The 17,220-nt window shown below is 37.2% G+C and overlaps 1 protein-coding gene across 1 annotated transcript in view; it reads left to right on the forward strand.

Annotated features, from left to right (window-relative positions):
* LOC136877083 (glutamate receptor ionotropic, kainate 5) overlaps positions 1 to 17,220 on the forward strand; it is an 89,989-nt gene that overhangs the window by 41,583 nt on the left and 31,186 nt on the right. The window contains exon 6 of the mRNA XM_067150901.2: positions 5,532 to 5,749. Within this exon, the coding sequence (XP_067007002.1) occupies positions 5,532 to 5,749 (218 nt within the window). The remainder of the gene's footprint in view (positions 1 to 5,531; positions 5,750 to 17,220) is intronic.

Consider the following 17,220-nt stretch of genomic DNA (forward strand, 5'->3'; position numbering starts at 1 on the left):
GGAGCTCTTAACTTGGCAGCATGGGTTGGCGACCATGGGGCCCTTAGCTGAGTCATGGAATTGCTTACAGTTACTTGTGCCAGGCTTCTCACTGTCATTTATCCTATCTGACCACACCTGGTCAACTCTTGTTTCTCACTTTCACACTCTTCTAGTCCCTTGTCTTTCTTTTGCCAATACCTTCATTTTTTCACTTTGATTAGTGATTCCTCTTAAAACAATAATCACCACCACCATCACTACCTCTTTGCTTTAGTCTCTTTACAGTTATTATGTGTCATAAGCTTTAATCATTGGCATATGGACAGGCTCATCATAGAACAGAACACTCCCCCACCTGCATCAATACATTTTATATGTTCTCCAAGCACTTTCACTTTTTTTTTAAGCTGAGGAGCATAGAACATGTTTTCCAGCCTATTAATATTAAAATTCTATGATGAGTGTTGCAAGTAAAAATATTAAATGGCCAAATTTTCAGATCATCATATGGTAGAGAGGTGGGTTGTAGAGTAGAAGTTGTTTATTATGGCTCTCAGCTAACAATTATAATAGAAGTCTGCATTACAAACAAATGCAGTGAAACACAGAACACTGTTGAAAAATTAAACAAATTTATGTAGTAAGTTTCCTTCCAGGCACTTAATATTTGATCACATTTCTGCAGTGATAGTTTTGTAGATACTGGTATTTTTGGTCATGAATAAATTTCATTCCTTCACATCTCTATTGGTCCATACTTCAGTTTACTTAATAAAAACACCCCTTGAAAATTGCTAATCTATTTAATGTAGGATGCTAAAGGGTTTATTGTGTCCCCTACTCAATACAATATAAATTTTTTAAACACTTAGGAATTTATTATTAAATCCATTTCAGACATGTTTTGCCCTTCATTGAGGGCATCATCAGTCATAGTATCTCCTCAAGGCATAAATCAGGTACCTGATTAGTAATTAAATTGTAAACATTAAGATACATTACAATGGGAAAGTTAAGCAAAAAAGAAAAACATGTTCAGTGATGATACAGTTAAACAATATAAGTTTATAGACAGAGTAGTCGGCACCAATGCATAAAATCGCTGGGTATTTTAGCAGAGTCCAGCAGTGGTGGTCAGAAGAATAATTGATGCTGCTCATTAGAAAACTATAGGAAATTATAAAGTTTATACATATATTTACATTTAAACAGTTAGGGGAGAAAGGGTATAAAATATCTGGCGTCAATGTTCATGACACTAATTATTGCCGTTGGTTGAATGACTACGGGTTGACAGGGTAACTATACAGTAAATTTACAATATCCAATTGAACAGTTGAGAAATTACAAGCTTATACAGAGTCCGCCAGAAAAATGTATACACTCTTTGTTAGACGATATTGGGATATGGACATTGTCAACTGTTATCATTGTTTTTAAATGTTGTAGTATGGTCTTTCGCTCAACAGATGTCGGTACTTGCGTCACAATAGTGAGAAAACAAAATGGCTGGAGCACTCTTGACGTTCGAGCAACGAAAATACGTTCTGCAGTGGTTTATCAGGTTTGATAATGAATTATTGAAGTGCAACGTCAGTGGAGGAGGCAGTTTGAAACAGAAACCCCAACACACCTAACAATGAAATGCATTACTGGGAAGTTTGAGGCGCATGGAACGATTTGTGAGATTCACTAAGGAAGATCGAGAAGAATTCGCACAGCTGCCAGTCCTGCTTCGTCGGGTCACGTGTTGGAAAGTTTTACTAATTCTCCACAGAAATCTGCTACGCAATGTGCACGGGAAGTGCGGGTTAGCAATACAAGTGTACGACGAAATTTGAAAACAGCCAAGTGGAAAGTTTACATCCCATGATTACTGCATGCGCTTAATGAGAACGATCCCGATCATCGAATGAAATTTTGCGAATGGTATCAGTAAATGATTACCCAAGATGAAGAATTTCTGACGAAGTTAGTGTGGTCTGATGAAGCCCAATTTAAACTTAATGGAACAGTGAATCGACATAACTGTGTCTACTGAGCTACGGAAAATCCGCATGTTCATGTGGACAAGGCGGTCAATCTATCAGGGGTTAATGTCTGGTGTGGACTGTCGTTGAGGGGCTTATTAGGACCCTTTTTCTTTGATGGTACTGTCACTAGAGCAGTGTACTTGGAAATGTTACGCACATTAATTTTACCAGCTGTACGTGCGCTTTATGGAGCCGATGATGAAGTCTTCTACCAATAAGATGGGGCACCACCACACTATCAGCAGTACGAGATTTCCTGGATGACAATATGCTGGGACATTGGATTGAGCAACGAGGGCCCATTGAGTTCCCCCAACGGTCGCCAGATCTTACCCCTATGGACTTTTACTTGTGGGGAACTGTGAAAAATCAAGTCTCTTGAAGAAAGCCATGCACAGTGCAGGCCCTTCGCCAGGAGATTGCAGCGGCATGTGCAGAGATCCCCATTCAAATTCGATGGACGTAGTTGCAGCGACCATTCGTCGTTCTGTTATGTGTCTGGCAGCCAACGATGAACATTTTGAACATCTCATGTAACCATATGTTTAACTGAAGGCAGTACTACATATGTAATCAAAATTTAAATGTAAAAAAACACACAATAAATAGTTTTTGTTCCATAAAGAGTGTATACATTTTTCTGGCGGACCCTGTATACATATTTACAAGAGAGCAGCTTGGTGAGAAAGGATATAAAATGTCTGGCATCAAGTGCATTGCGTTGTTTTAGTCATTGGTTGACGATTGCAGCATTAACATATCAGTAATATGCAGAGTGGTCCAACCTTATTTTATAACCACAGGGGGCAGGGAAATATGTTCCACCGTTTTTTTCAAGAATGTCGAATGAGGTTCTATAGGCATAGTGATACTGGAAGTTGTCTGGTTGAAGTTCCGGGTTCATGAATATGGCTTAATAAGTACGGTGAATTTGGTCGGCATGGACGAAGACTCATTGGGTGTCACTGAATACACGGTGCATTTGAATGGCAACAATGACGGCAGTTATTTGTTGGTAACTGTATTTACTGGGAATATGTTGCGGGTTAGAGTCTTTCGCTTTTTAATTCTGTTAACTTCATGTAGTTTTGAATACAATGTGAAAACATCAGTGTGAGATGCTAGTGAGACTTTAAATTGATACTATTCTGTAACTGAAAACATGAAGGACCTCGGGCGAAGTTATTGTTTTGTGCTGCTGGCCTGGTGAAAGAGAATGGAGTTGCTTATGGTATAATCCACAGTGGAGGGATTAAAACTACATTACTACAGAGACAGAGCGTCATAGCTGGGACGAGGCATCTTATTTTTCTATTTGTGATGAGGAGCCGTAGTGGCACGCCATGTTCGTGCCGGTGTGCACTGGATTCTAGCGTGTTGTTAAAAGTTGTGTTGTATGAAGTGGAAGTTATGTGATGTGTCAGTGAGAAGCTTTTTGTTGGTGAGTGGTGATTGACTATGAAGGAGGCTCAGCTGGTGATACACACATAATGTAAAGGTACTTATGATGGCTCAATGACTCCTCCATCAATAAATACTGTGTATGGCACTGGTTGCCAGTATCTCATTATCACATTCACTGAACTGTGTGCTGCCATTCCTTTTTTATTTATTGCCACTAAAGAAGATTTTCAATCACTTGACTGACTTGGGCAATCCACGTTGTAGATATATCACCTTAGGTGCATTTCTCAGACTACTGGTTCTCAACCTTCTATTGTTCAAGGCACATTGACATATTAGTTGACAACAGTGCGGGAGACTCAGTCGAGTTTGGCAGTCATAATGCCATTTAGTGCATATTCTGAAATGATTTGAGGTAATTAATTTGATAGGTGTAAAGAGAACAGACCAGTATATCTAGCAACAAGAGCCTAACCTCGGTATGATGTCGCTGGATTACTAATATTGCTGCCATATTGAGGTGCTAATATTGCTGTACCATGTGAGCTAAAATAAATAAATAAATAAATAAATAAATAAATAAATAAATAAATAAATAAATAAATAAATAAATAAATAAATAAATAAATAAATAATTAAATCAGTCAATCAATTATCTGTATTTAAGGCTGTTGCCCAGGTGGTAGATTCCTTATCAGTTGTTTACCTAGCTTTTTCATAAATGTTTTCAAAGAACTTGGAAATTTATGAAATATTTCCTTTCATGAATTATTCCAATCCTTTTCTCCTCATCCTATAAAGGAATATTTGCCCTAGTTTTTCCTCTTGAATTCAGACTTTATCTTCATATTGTGATCTTTCCTACTTTTTAAAGCTCTACTCAAGCTTATTTATCAGCTAATGTCATTCCACGCCATCTCACCACTGACTGCTTGGAACAAGTGATGAATTTCATACTTTGTTCCATATTGACTTACACAATTTTAAAAAATACAGTTATTAGAAGAATATATTTATATTGGTCCACCTGTTCTATATAATATTGATACAAGCCACTTAAAATTAAATGGTTTTTACACTCATAAAAACAAGTAAGACTAGGATATGTTTCAACCTCTTATGGGTCATCTTCAGCTAGTATACATGAAATAATGACAAAATATTCAAACTGAGAAATGTGGATAAAAAACTTGATTGATGGAAATGATCATTGTGACACATTAACAAATTTTGAAACATCATGCATTGTTTTACAGTCCTGAAAATTATAAAATGTGAACAAAGAGGGTGTGATTGGTGGCTACATGTAACCTAAAAGCATTTCAGTCTGTCAAACATAAAATAAATATAGCTGTTACACTCTAATGTAGCTGTAAAAAAACACAACATTAAACAAGGAATACAAAGAGTGGCACGTTTTGTTCTGAAAAGAACATCATGATATTCTATCAAGTCACATTCAAATATTTAGAACATTTATGTTTATTTCTGTTTAATACTTAAATGCTGGAGTGGAGAGAAAGGAAGACATCATTAAGATAAGTGTCAGATTTAAAGTTCCTAAGTATTAAACAGAAAAAAATCTAATTATTCTAAATATTTCCATGTAACTTGATAGAATCTGATGATGTGATTTTAAGAACGAAATATGACATTCTTTGTTTAATAGTATGTTTTTTACAGGTATGTTATAGTGTAGTAGCTATATTTAACTTGTGTTCAACAGACTGAAAAGCTCTTAAGTTACATTTAACTGAGCTGACACTGGAAGTATGACTTCCTTCTTAACAAGTTGGTGGCTACTGTCCAGTTCTGCCTAAAATAATTAAAATACACCCAGCTGGAGGAGTTGTTTCTTGTGATATTCATGGACCTCCTTTCAAACAGAGTATATGGCAAAATATGGCCGTCGGTACGAAAACTGAATAATACCATGAAGTTTGTGCAACCCAATGTTATTCCTCTTCTATAAAAGGTGAAATGTAGCTCTCTCTCCTCCAGTCCCTTGAGTGATTTTAACATCAAATCAACTAAAATACCCCCTTATGTGAAATTCCCTTGTAAGGTATGTACCTGGAAACCAAAAAAGTTTTCTTTTTTTTTTTTTTTTAGGACATTACCGCACTCCACAACAATGGTCTGCTCGATGGATACATTGGACAAGTTTTATGACTGGAGTTTTCATTTTATCTCTTTACTCAGCAAATTTTGTTTCCTTTCTTACTGTGCCAAAGGTAGTTCTACCTTTCAGAAATATGAGAGGGATTCTGGAAGACTCAACCTACAGTTTTGGCCTCCTAGGTTACGTTAGTTTGTTCCAGACCTTTCAGGTAAGATATTTTATTATATTTATTATTTTTATTCCAGCTTCTGAATATTTGTTTGTCCTTAATTATAAACACATGGCATATGTTATTATTATTATTATTATTATTATTATTATTATTATTTATTTATTTATTTATTTATTTATTTATTTATTTATTTATTTATTTATTTATTTATTTATTTATTTATTTTTTAAAGATTTGTTTTGGCCTACTATGGACCAGGCTTAACTTATGCTTCTGCTTCTTGGATTCCTGTCTCTTTTGTTCCCAAAACCTCTTCATATTTTGACTTCTAGCCTCCCTCTGTCAGTCAGTCAAATTTTGTTGTTGCTTCTCTGGTTTCTGAAATTCCTTGTATCTGTCAACTATTTTCCAATATTTGTTTCTGTCCAACATGCTTTTGATGTTTAGACCTAGTTCAGTAAGATCTTTGATAACTTCTTTCACCCAGATTGTGGTGCTCTTGCATTTCCTGGTATACTTCCATATCCTCTTCGCCGATCTGTTGTTACTCATCCGATGAATGTGTCCAGCAAACCTCAGTCGTCTCTTTCTCATTTTATCAGTCAGTTCACTAATATGTTTGTACAGATCTTCATTCCTTGTTTTCTTCCAGATGTTACCTGTCTTCCTAGGACCTAATATCTTAGGTAAAATTTTCCTTTCTATCTTCCTCATCTCCTCACCTTCTGTTTTTCTGTTGTGGGTTAGATATTCTGATGCATACAGTGCTTCTGGCCTTATTACTGTATTGTAGTGCCTTAATTTTGTTCCTATCGACAATGATTTTTTGTTGTGTACGTTTTGTGTGAGATTGTAAGCTAATTCCATTTTCCTGATTCTACTCTTATTCGCTTCATTATCAATACCATTGAACTGTACCTACTCACCAAGATACTTGAATTTGGATACTTTCTTTATATTACCGTGTTCCATTATCCAGTCTGTCAGTGTGTTCATTACTCGAGTCTTATCATATGATAGTTTTAGTCCTGCCTTTATTGCAAATTCTTTGAGCTTGTGTAACATCTTCTTACCTTGATCTTCTGTTTCGCTTAAGATCACTATATCATTGGCAAAAACCAAACAATCCACGTTCAGGTTGTCTTTCTTGTAACCTAACTGTACACCACTCATGCCTTTCTTTTTAGACTCTGTTCTCCATACTCTAATTATTTTCTCTAAGACAAGGTTAAACAGTATTGGTGAAAGGCCATCACCCAGCCTTAATCCTGTATTGACCTCAAATGGTTCTGATACTTCTCCTTGGAACCTTACTTTAAATGTAGTGTTGGTGAGTGTGTCTTTGATCAGAGATCTGGTCTTGTGATCAACACCGAATTCCTCTAGTATGTTGAACAATGTTTGTCTATCGACTGAATTGTATGCCTTATGAAAATCTACAAATGCCATGATTACTGTTTTACTTTGGAGTTTTCTAATCTTTATAATGGATTTGAGGATATAAATTTGTTCAACACATGATCCTCCCTCTCTGAACCCTGCTTGGTATTCATCAATTTAGTCTGCTGTCTGTTCTTCCACTCTGTTTACCAGAATTTTTGATAGGATCTTATACACAATAGATAGTAGGGAAATTCCTCTATAGTTGTTCACATCTTTAGGGTCTCCTTTCCTGTGGATAGGATATATAATTGCCATCTTCCAATCTTCTGGTATCCTTTCCTTTTCCCAAATCTCTTGCGTAAGATTGATCATGTTTGCTACCATACACCTCCCCACTTTATCATCTCAGCAAATATCTGGTCTTCTCCATTTGCTTTGTCATTCTTCGTCTCCATGATTGCTCTTTCTACTTCTTCTGGTGTGATGCCTTTTGGTTCTTTATACTCCTGAGATATAGTTTTTGTTAATTTATCTTCCGGTATTTCACTATTTAGTAGCTCATTAAAATATTCAGCTGGAATAATGCAGTTTTCTTTGTTGTTTACTGCCACTTTGCCTTGTTGATCATGGAAAGTTAATCCCCTCATTCTGTACCCTTGTAATCTACTTTTGAATACTTTGTAAAAGTCTCTTGTGTTGTTCTTACTAAAATTTTCTTCTAGTTGGTCAAGTTCAGCTTTATTCGCTTGTCTTTTAACACATTGGCTGCCAGAGCAGTACATTGTACCACTGAGTGAGTTTCTCATGAGGACATAGCAGTACAAAGTACCACTGACAGGTGTTGCAATATGACTTACCCTGCCGGGCCGGTGGACCGCTGAGCTGTTGAATTCGCTATGCTAGCGTACCACTATGGCCTCGTGCCAAATCCTGGCGTGCTTGGTTTCCAAAATATAATCTTTATTTTTTATTAATCCAACCTCCTTTCATGGTCAATATGTGAGTATTTGTCCAACCAGTTTAGCCATGCGCTTAGGTATGCCGGGTTAGCTAACTCCCAAGCTCAAGATTTTGGAGATTGTGAGTTTGAATCCTACTGTCGGGAAACCTGGTTATGGTTTTCTGTGATTTCCCATTTTCACCCCAAGCCTATGCTTACCTAATCAATGGTCACACTGATTCCTTCCAAATTGTTGCACCCATACCTGAGCTGATTTCTACGCTTATCGCAATATAGTGTAAACATGAGCGTATTTGCATTTTCTAAATTGACAATATTCATTGACAACATAGCAACATTTTACATTACCATTGAGCATTTGGCAAGGAGTAAATAGGAAATAATTAATAGAAATACATGTTCACATAAAACATTGATTTATTGATAACACTTCTGCATAGAAAATAATAAATTCACTTTTTAGAATATATACAATATTTGAGTTGATGTAGGCTTTCATGAATGTTTGCTGTAGGGTAGATGAAACATGCCGCCATCATGTCACAACCCAGAACAGGTTACAACACTACTTGTGTGCCTCGCTAAAACACGGCAGACAATAGTGAGGCTGCTGGACACACACTGGACTATATGTAACAACTTTCTTCACAACATTCTTTGGAATGAGTCCATTAATTTTTTTCTGGTAGCAACCTTTGCAGTATCTTCGTACCTTCCTGTTGTCACCTTCCTTCCATTGTAATGTATGCCCTGCAGATCTTTTTGGCCTGGGTGGGCGTAGTTCCTCCTTTCTTTCAGGTTCTTCCTGTATTTTCAAGAGTTCCATAACAACACTTCCTTTGAAATTTATTATGGATATGGGTTTTCCTGTTACTTTTTTGTACAGGATATATGCGTTGACCAACATTGTACCAAAAAGTAGCTCAATCGCTATCTTTTTGTATCATCTTAGACATTTTCTCAGAGACGAAACATAACTGCTCATCTAATCGGATACGGTAAGTCTGTATGACCTTTCTCTTCATTGTAATCAAGAATCATTGTTGGTTTCCGGATGGTACCTCACCTTCTTTCTACTTCTATAGTTTCATCACCATGTTTTGTCGACAACATAAGCACGTCCCTTTTATCCTTCCATTTGAGGACAGTTATACCTTTTTCATTCTCCTTTGAAATCAATTCATCTTTCTTCAGTTTCTTCTCAACAACTTCTTTTGGTATACACTTCCTATTTTTTCTCAGAGTTCCCAAAAGATGCGTATGATGATCAAGCAGTGTCGTAGTTAACTCCAAGCTTGTATAGTAATTATTAGTTACTATGGTTCTTACATCTCCAAGCAAATCATCAGCAAGTTTCATAAGTACGCTTGTTGGGACAGATCTTCCTCCATCTATTGCCTTTCCTGGATATATTATTATATTCCAGGTCTAACCTTTTGCACAGCAAAGTTCGAAAGCTTTGACCCGGTACTTGTGTAGTTTGTTGGGGATGAACTATTTTGTTATCGGTCTTCCACGGAAGGGCATCGGACATTCATCAATGCAGACTGTCTGGCCAGGTGTTAGTAGCTCCTTGTACTTTGCCACTAGCATCATGATAAGAGCAGATAATTTGAATAGCCTGTCTCCAGGGGGACATTCTTCATTGTTAGAGAAGTACCACATTGCTAATAACAATTGGAATCTTTTTTGGCTCATTGTTGGAGAACATATTTCGTTCCTGTATAGAGACAATGTACTCCAGTAATCTGCAACGTGTGGCATATGCACTGTACCCATATAGCCTATAATACCTAGGAAATTTCTCATCTCATTTTCATTGGTTGGAGTCCATGAGCGGATACGACTAAAAGAAGAATGTCCTTCCACAGCAAGTTTTTGTTCTGTATACAAATTTGTTTCATTCACCATAAGAGTGATAAGCTCACTGTTAACGAATTTACAGTAGAAGTTACATGGAGAAGCGCTGACAAATTCCTCATTCACTTCAACTTTTTCTTGAGTCCCAACATTGGAAGCAAAATTCTGATGTCTTCCTTGAGGATTATGCCACATAACAAATATTTTCTCTCCTTCTTCATCTTCCTGCACCTTATTTTCCTCCTCTGTACTCTCGCGTTCTTCATTAGATGGTCCTGGTTGCACATCTTTTTCAACTGATGCTGCTTCTTCCTCATGAATGCAATTTTCCAGATGTTTTATATTATTCTTGTCCACTGTATTATGTAGATTGTTATTTTTACTTGCGGTCTCACTTGAGCTTTCTCTAGACTTCTTTCGTGGAGGTTCTTCATCTTCGCTGTCACTTGAACTCTCAGTACAGTAGTCTGGATCGTCTGAGAGGTCGAGCATAGCCCATAGCTCATCATCTACTGATTCTTCCGAATCTGAAATATACGTATATAATTTGTGGTTAGTAAATATATTTCAAATTTAATTTGGTGAAGAGTTTTTTGTCTTGCAAAACCTAATAGATCAGTTTGACATGGACTTTACTTACCAGAATTCTCATACTGAAGGGCTAGTGTCATTATCTTGCGAGTTCAAGAAGAAAACAGTTTCATTTTTATAACTAACCTCTCCGTTCACTGGTAAAATAACTTAGATATATCTCATAAGTATTTCACACACACTCTATTGTAAAACAGTGAGAGCCTTGTGATTGTAGTGCTAAGCACTAGTAAACAAATCGTAGCATGCTTTGTTATCTACAATGTGTACTATCAAGCAATGCAAGCTTCTAGTACCGCTAGACTGTACTGCTCTGGCTGTCTAGGCAAAACCATGCAGTGAACTTTTTCTGTGGGGCCACGGTGGTACCTCGAGGTGCTAGGAATTTTTATTGTATTTCGTACGTATATAGAACACTTAAGTGAAATATCACTTTGAATTTTGCTTTACTACTTATTTACTACTTGCATAGAAGAAAACACTTTGGCCACTGGAATATTTCTTGCTATGTGTCCTGGCAGTCAACACGTTAACCTTTTGGATTACTCCTGCTATTCATTTCCTAGTTTCTGTGAAGTGATTCCTGTTATTTTCCGTCTTATTGCTGTTCCACTTCTTCCAAGCGTCTTGTCTATTTTCAAGCCCTGTTTAACACTCGGAGTTCCATCATCTATGCTTTCTACTTCTTTTTCTTTGTCCCTCTTCCTGAGCCGCTTGTGTCATGTTTTGCCATATGTTTTCCTATGTGTTATGTATCTCTATCTTTTCCTGGTATTTTATCAAGTTGGTTTTTAGCTGGGTCTTATCTACTCATTTCTGGATATTTCCTCTCAATTTATCCACATTTCTGTTGGGTTGGAACTTAACCTTTATCTCTGAGAAATAGTGATCTGATTCTATACCACTGTCTTTTCTGACTTTTACACTGAGTATCTCCTTCATACTCCTTTTACTGATAGCAACATGATCCAATTGGTATTGTCCTAATTCAGTGTTTGGAGATATCCATGTTGTCTTCATTCGTGGTAACCATTTGAAATGTGTTGACATTAGCTTTGGTTCAAATTGTCGACAAAGTTTATAAGTCTTTCCCCATTCCTGTTGGTGAGTCTATGTGCTGGAAAATTACCAACTATTTTTCTGTATTTATAGTCTTTAGCAATCTGTGCATTGAAATCTCCTAGAAAAATTTTGACCTGATATTGTGGTACCGGACACAGTATCTTCAAGTTGTTCCCAAAAATGGTCTACTTCCTCTGGATTCATCTTGTTTTTTATATTTGTAAGTGCATGACCATTTAATATATTATATGCTTTATTGCCTGATCAAAATGTTAAGGTTGATATCTTTTCTGAAGGCGAGTCAATGCTGATTATTGAGTCTAGATATCGCTTGTTCACTATGAATCCAGTTCCTAATATTATCATGCCATTTCTGTTGTTTTTGGCTCATTTTCCTTTATATAATCTATAACCTTTTGATTCAAAAGGTTCTTCATCTGTGAATTGGGTTTTTTGCAATGCTAATATGCTAATGTTATGTTTGTCCATTTTTCTGATGAATTGTTTTAGTTTTTCAACTTTAGTTAGCGTATTCACGTTCAATGTGCCCATAAAGTGTTTCTTCTTAGATGGCAGTTTAGAGGTTATGGGAAGCTCCAACTCTTCCCTGCAGGATGTTTCAGGCTCCCCAGAATCCAAATGCCTGAATATGTCAATTACGTCGACGAAGGATTGGTTACCTTCTAGGGTAGTTTCACGAGTGGTTTGCATCATGCATAAGCTGAAATAGCCTTTAAGAAGATGGTACAAGACAATCTTCATTCTTACAACTGAGGCTGTTAGTCCCAGAGGCATAATAACAATAATAACTTATGCAAACTCTGTGTCCTAGTTAACGCCATGAAGAACATACATAGTGCTTGTCTTCTTCATGGTTTCCATGACAGTCACGACAAATTGATCAATATGGCTGACACTTGGGGCAAAGATTATAAACATCATATCAACTGCCTTTCTTCGGAGTGTTATCTATGGATAAAGTTGAGGCTAAAATAAAATGGCTGCCACTTATGACACAGAAGTGATACAATATTTGTGTCTAAAATCTCTATTAAATGATCATATACTCACAACAAACATTAACACATCTTCATTACACATTATATTGTCATAAATACTGTTTGGAAATCATAAATGAAGTACTGTTCTTTCTCATAGATGTAAATAAGGCACACATAAACTACACACGATCTTAAGTCATTGCAGCAATTGTTGCTGTTGTTGATGTTGTTGTTGTTGTTGTTGTTGTTGTTGTTGCTAGGGCCACTAAGGACCATGAGATCTCAACTGTTTGTCTTCTTGCGGACCCACCAGGTTTTCATCCTTCTGGAGTATACTTTCTTCCATGCATCAGAATGGACATGTTTCAGTCAAGTTGGGACTTCTTGATGAACCTAACTAAGTTTGTATTTGAATGGTGCTTGGAGTTGAGTGCCTTTTTCTGTGATTCCATACTTTAGGATATCCTTATTGATCTCCACCAACCAAGGAGGAATCGTTTTGAGACTTCTGAAGAAGGATAATGTATGTTTACTGATTCTATCAGCTGACAATCTGAAGAAGTAAGCATAAAACATTATCCCTCTTTTTGGAATTATGCTTGATATCTTTTTGGTGTGGGTGTATATTTCTAATTTGCTCTGAAGTCTGTAAACACCCTCTTTGAGGTTGGGACCAAGAATTTTTTGGATAGTCCTCTTTTCCTCAATTGCCAGTTTTTTAAGCAGGCTTTGTGTTCGAAGCATTAAACATTCTACTGCATATAATGCTTCAGGTCTAATTACAGTTTGATAATGTCTGATTTTTGCATTTCGAGGAAGAGAATTTTTGTTATATATGTTTTTTGATTGAGTCGGAAGGCTGTTTCAAACTTGTTGACCTGTGTTAAGATGGTGAATTTCTCAGAACTGTTGAACTCAGCCTACTCATCAAGTTGTTGTTGTTATTATTATTATTATTATTATTATTATTATTATTATTATTATTATTATTATTATTATTATTATTATTATTATTATTATTATTATTATTATTTGCATAGTTATGTAGGGACTTTATATGGTATAGATCGTGGTCATATTATTTATTTTTTTGTCTTGTGTAACAAAACATGTGAGGTTATGTCATGACACATCTGCTGTTTGTATATTAGTAAGAGTTTATTTAATGTAAGAACACATAATTAACAGTATATTATAATTTAGTATTACCTATAAATATGATGTATAAATCCAATGTAATGTTGTGCAGTACAGGGTAATAGTCCAGAACAACATATCTTTGTCACTAGAGAGTTACAGAACATTTGATCCATTTGTAAATAGGTAAATAGGTATGGTTCATGTTTGTGGGTTACTGTAGTCACGTCCTAGTTCGTGAACCATGGGCAACGGCTGAGTGGCTTAGTAAGTGCTCCTGAGAGTCGGTGTCATGTTTACACTATGAGTGTTTGGCTGTTGTAATGGTGATCTTTGGAAGAAAAAAAAAAAAAAAACAAGTATGGCGGACGGACTGTAATGTGTGAAATTGTATTTTCGTAATATAGTGTTTATTTTATAGCAGTTGTGAGTGTTTATTATGTGATCAACTGGTTATACCTATACCGGGTAGGCATAGGTCCCTAACAAATTGTGGCGACCCTGCCAGGATACGTATTAATTTATACGACTTGAAGATTGTGTTGAAATGGAGAAGGTAACGAAAGCTCGGAGGCCGGTTAGAGCAACTTTTACGAAAACGTACAATTTGCTCTTGCAAAATTTAAGTCAAGAAATACAAGACGGCATTCATGAAGACACGTTGCAATCCTTGATAAATAAATTGGAAAGGTTAGGAAAGGAACTGGCACCGTTGGATGAAAAAGTGTTAGATTTGTTGCTGGAAAGAGAAGGAGACGACGAGTATGACCGTGAGTACGAATCTATAGACAGTTTTAGAGACAAATTAGATGATGCAAGACAAAAATATGCCCTGTGGTTACAAGCTAATAACGCCAATGTGTTGGAAGTAGTGTCAGGTAGATCAACTGTATCAGCTGAGAGTAAAAACAAAAGGCAATTGAAATTACCAAAGATAGAACTCGTGAAATTCGATGGAGAGGTTAGGAATTGGTTGGAATTTTGGGGACAATTTCGGCGCATCCATGAGGACTCTGAAATTGAGGATGAAGATAAATTTCAATACCTAATCCAGTCCACGAAGGTTGATAGCCGAGCTAGAGATTTAGTTAGCAGTTTCCCCCCCACTGCTGAAAATTACTCTAAGGCTGTAGAATCCCTTAAGGGTAGGTTTGGAAGAGAAGATTTATTGACCGAATTCTATGTCAGGGAGCTCATAAGTCTTGTAGTAAAAAATGTTTCTCAGACAAGGGAGAAGCCTATGCTTGCTAGCTTATACGACAAGTTAGATGCACAGCTGAGAGCTTTAGAATCAATAGGCGTTACTCGAGATAAGTACGGCTCGATGCTCTTTCCGTTAGTAGAATCTTGCTTGCCTGAGGAAGTATTACGTGTCTGGATGAGGAGTTCATCAACGACTAAAACGGATCAGGATAATGGACATGCTGACAAACTGACCGCGTTACTTGGTTTTCTGAAGGGTGAAGTAGAGAGTGAAGAGAGAATTACATTCGCTCAAGCTGGTTTTGGACTATCTAATAAATCGAGGAGTGCTAAGATTAAAGAACGGGAGCGGGAGGAGCAAGGTTTAGCTACTGCTAGTGTACTTTTCGCTGGAAAAGGAAACAGTTTGGAGTGTGTCTTCTGTAATAAATCGCATGACAGCAAATCTAGCTCAAGAATTGAACTTAAGGGATAAACATAAAAGGTTGTCAGAGAATAAAGCTTGTTTTTCATGTCTGAAGGTGGGACATAGGGCTGCTAATTGCATTACGAAACTAAAATGTCTCGTGTGCAGTGATAAACATGAGGCTATTATGTGTCCCAAATTGGATGTAAATAAAGGGGGTTATAAGGGTGATGAGAAGAACCAAGAATGGGGTTCAAAGTTGTCAGGTGGCCCAACTGTAACCCTCAACACCCAAACCAGTAATGTTTCTGAAGTGCTGTTACAAACTCTTGTAGTTAGGTTAAATCATCAAGGAAAAGAAAGAACTGTACGGGCATTGCTGGATACAGGCTCGCAGAGATCCTATCTATTGGAGAAAACTGCCGTGGAAATGGGGTATATTCCATCAAAGACTGAAAAAATTGAACACAAGCTTTTTGGGGGTGCTTCAATCGGTGCAAACGATCATAACCTGTATGAGATAGCCATTGTCAACCTACGTCATTCAATTTCTCAAAACATTAAGGTGCTGGGACAAAAGGTAATTTGTGGTACAATCCCACGTTTAAAAGGGGGTCCTTGGATGGATGAGATCAGAGAAAAGAAAATTTGGCTCTCTGATTATGGTCCAGAGCCATCGGAGATTGAGTTACTCATTGGTGCAGACATCGTGGGAAGTTTATTGACCGGGGAAACAGTCAAGTTGAGGTCTGGTTTGGTTGCTGTTAGGACCACATTTGGTTGGACAGTGATGGGACAGCTCTGGAAGACAACTGAGAACTCTAACACAGTGTCTATGGTGAACTCTCTGTTTGTGAGAACGGCTTCTTTGGGTGAACTATGGAACTTGGAAAGCATAGGAATTTGTGATCCGACCGAGACGTTGTCGAAGAAGGAGATTGAAATGGCAACATTGAAACATTTCCAAGAAAATGTTAAGATAGATGAGGAAGGACGATATGAAGTCGCGCTTCCATGGAAAGAAGATCAGCAGCTATTGTCAGACAACAAGGATGTTGCATTAAAAAGACTGGTTTCTACAACACACCGCTTAATCAAGGAAGAAAATTTCGAGAAGTACCAGCAGGTGCTCCATGACTGGCAAGATGAAGGGATAATTGAAGAAGTTGGTCAAGAAAGCTCTCAGGATGCTGGGTACTTTATACCACACAGAGGAGTTTTTAAGGAAGGATCGACTACAGCAGTGAGGCCGGTGTTTGATGCTTCATGTAAATCGAAAGGAGGACTTTCACTCAACGACTGTCTGGAGAAGGGACCTAATCTATTAGAAGTAATTCCATCTATTTTGAACCGGTTCCGTTTAAACAGGATTGGCGTGATCTCAGACATAAAGAAGGCCTTTCTTCAAATCGCAGTCGCTGAAAGGGATCGAAACTTTTTGAAATTCCTGTGGTGGGAGAATTTTGCTGAGGGAACTCTTAAAATATACCGCCACAAACGGGTTGTTTTTGGAGTTAACTGCAGTCCGTTTCTACTTGGAGCGGTATTGGATCTTCATTTAAAGAACAATTCGTGCTTCCGTGAAACCGCAGATAAACTGAGAACATCTCTGTATGTGGACAACTGCGTCACTTCCGTGAACACAGAAGAAGAACTTAAACAATTTGTGGATGAGTCGAGGGAGCTACTGTTGCAAGGAAAATTTGACTTAAGAGGGTGGGAGTACACCAGGTTGACTCTGGAGGATGAAGTACCTAAAGTGACACCTGTTTTGGGTTTGTTGTGGGACCCCGTAGCTGATCTTTTGTCATGTAAAATGGTGAAGTTGAATGACTCTGATGTTCTCACAAGGAGGACAGTTTTGTCAATGACTCAAAGTATTTTTGACCCAATTGGTTTTACG

Source organism: Anabrus simplex, chromosome 7 (assembly GCF_040414725.1).
Source record: "Anabrus simplex isolate iqAnaSimp1 chromosome 7, ASM4041472v1, whole genome shotgun sequence".
In the NCBI taxonomy this organism is placed as follows: Eukaryota; Metazoa; Arthropoda; class Insecta; order Orthoptera; family Tettigoniidae; genus Anabrus; species Anabrus simplex.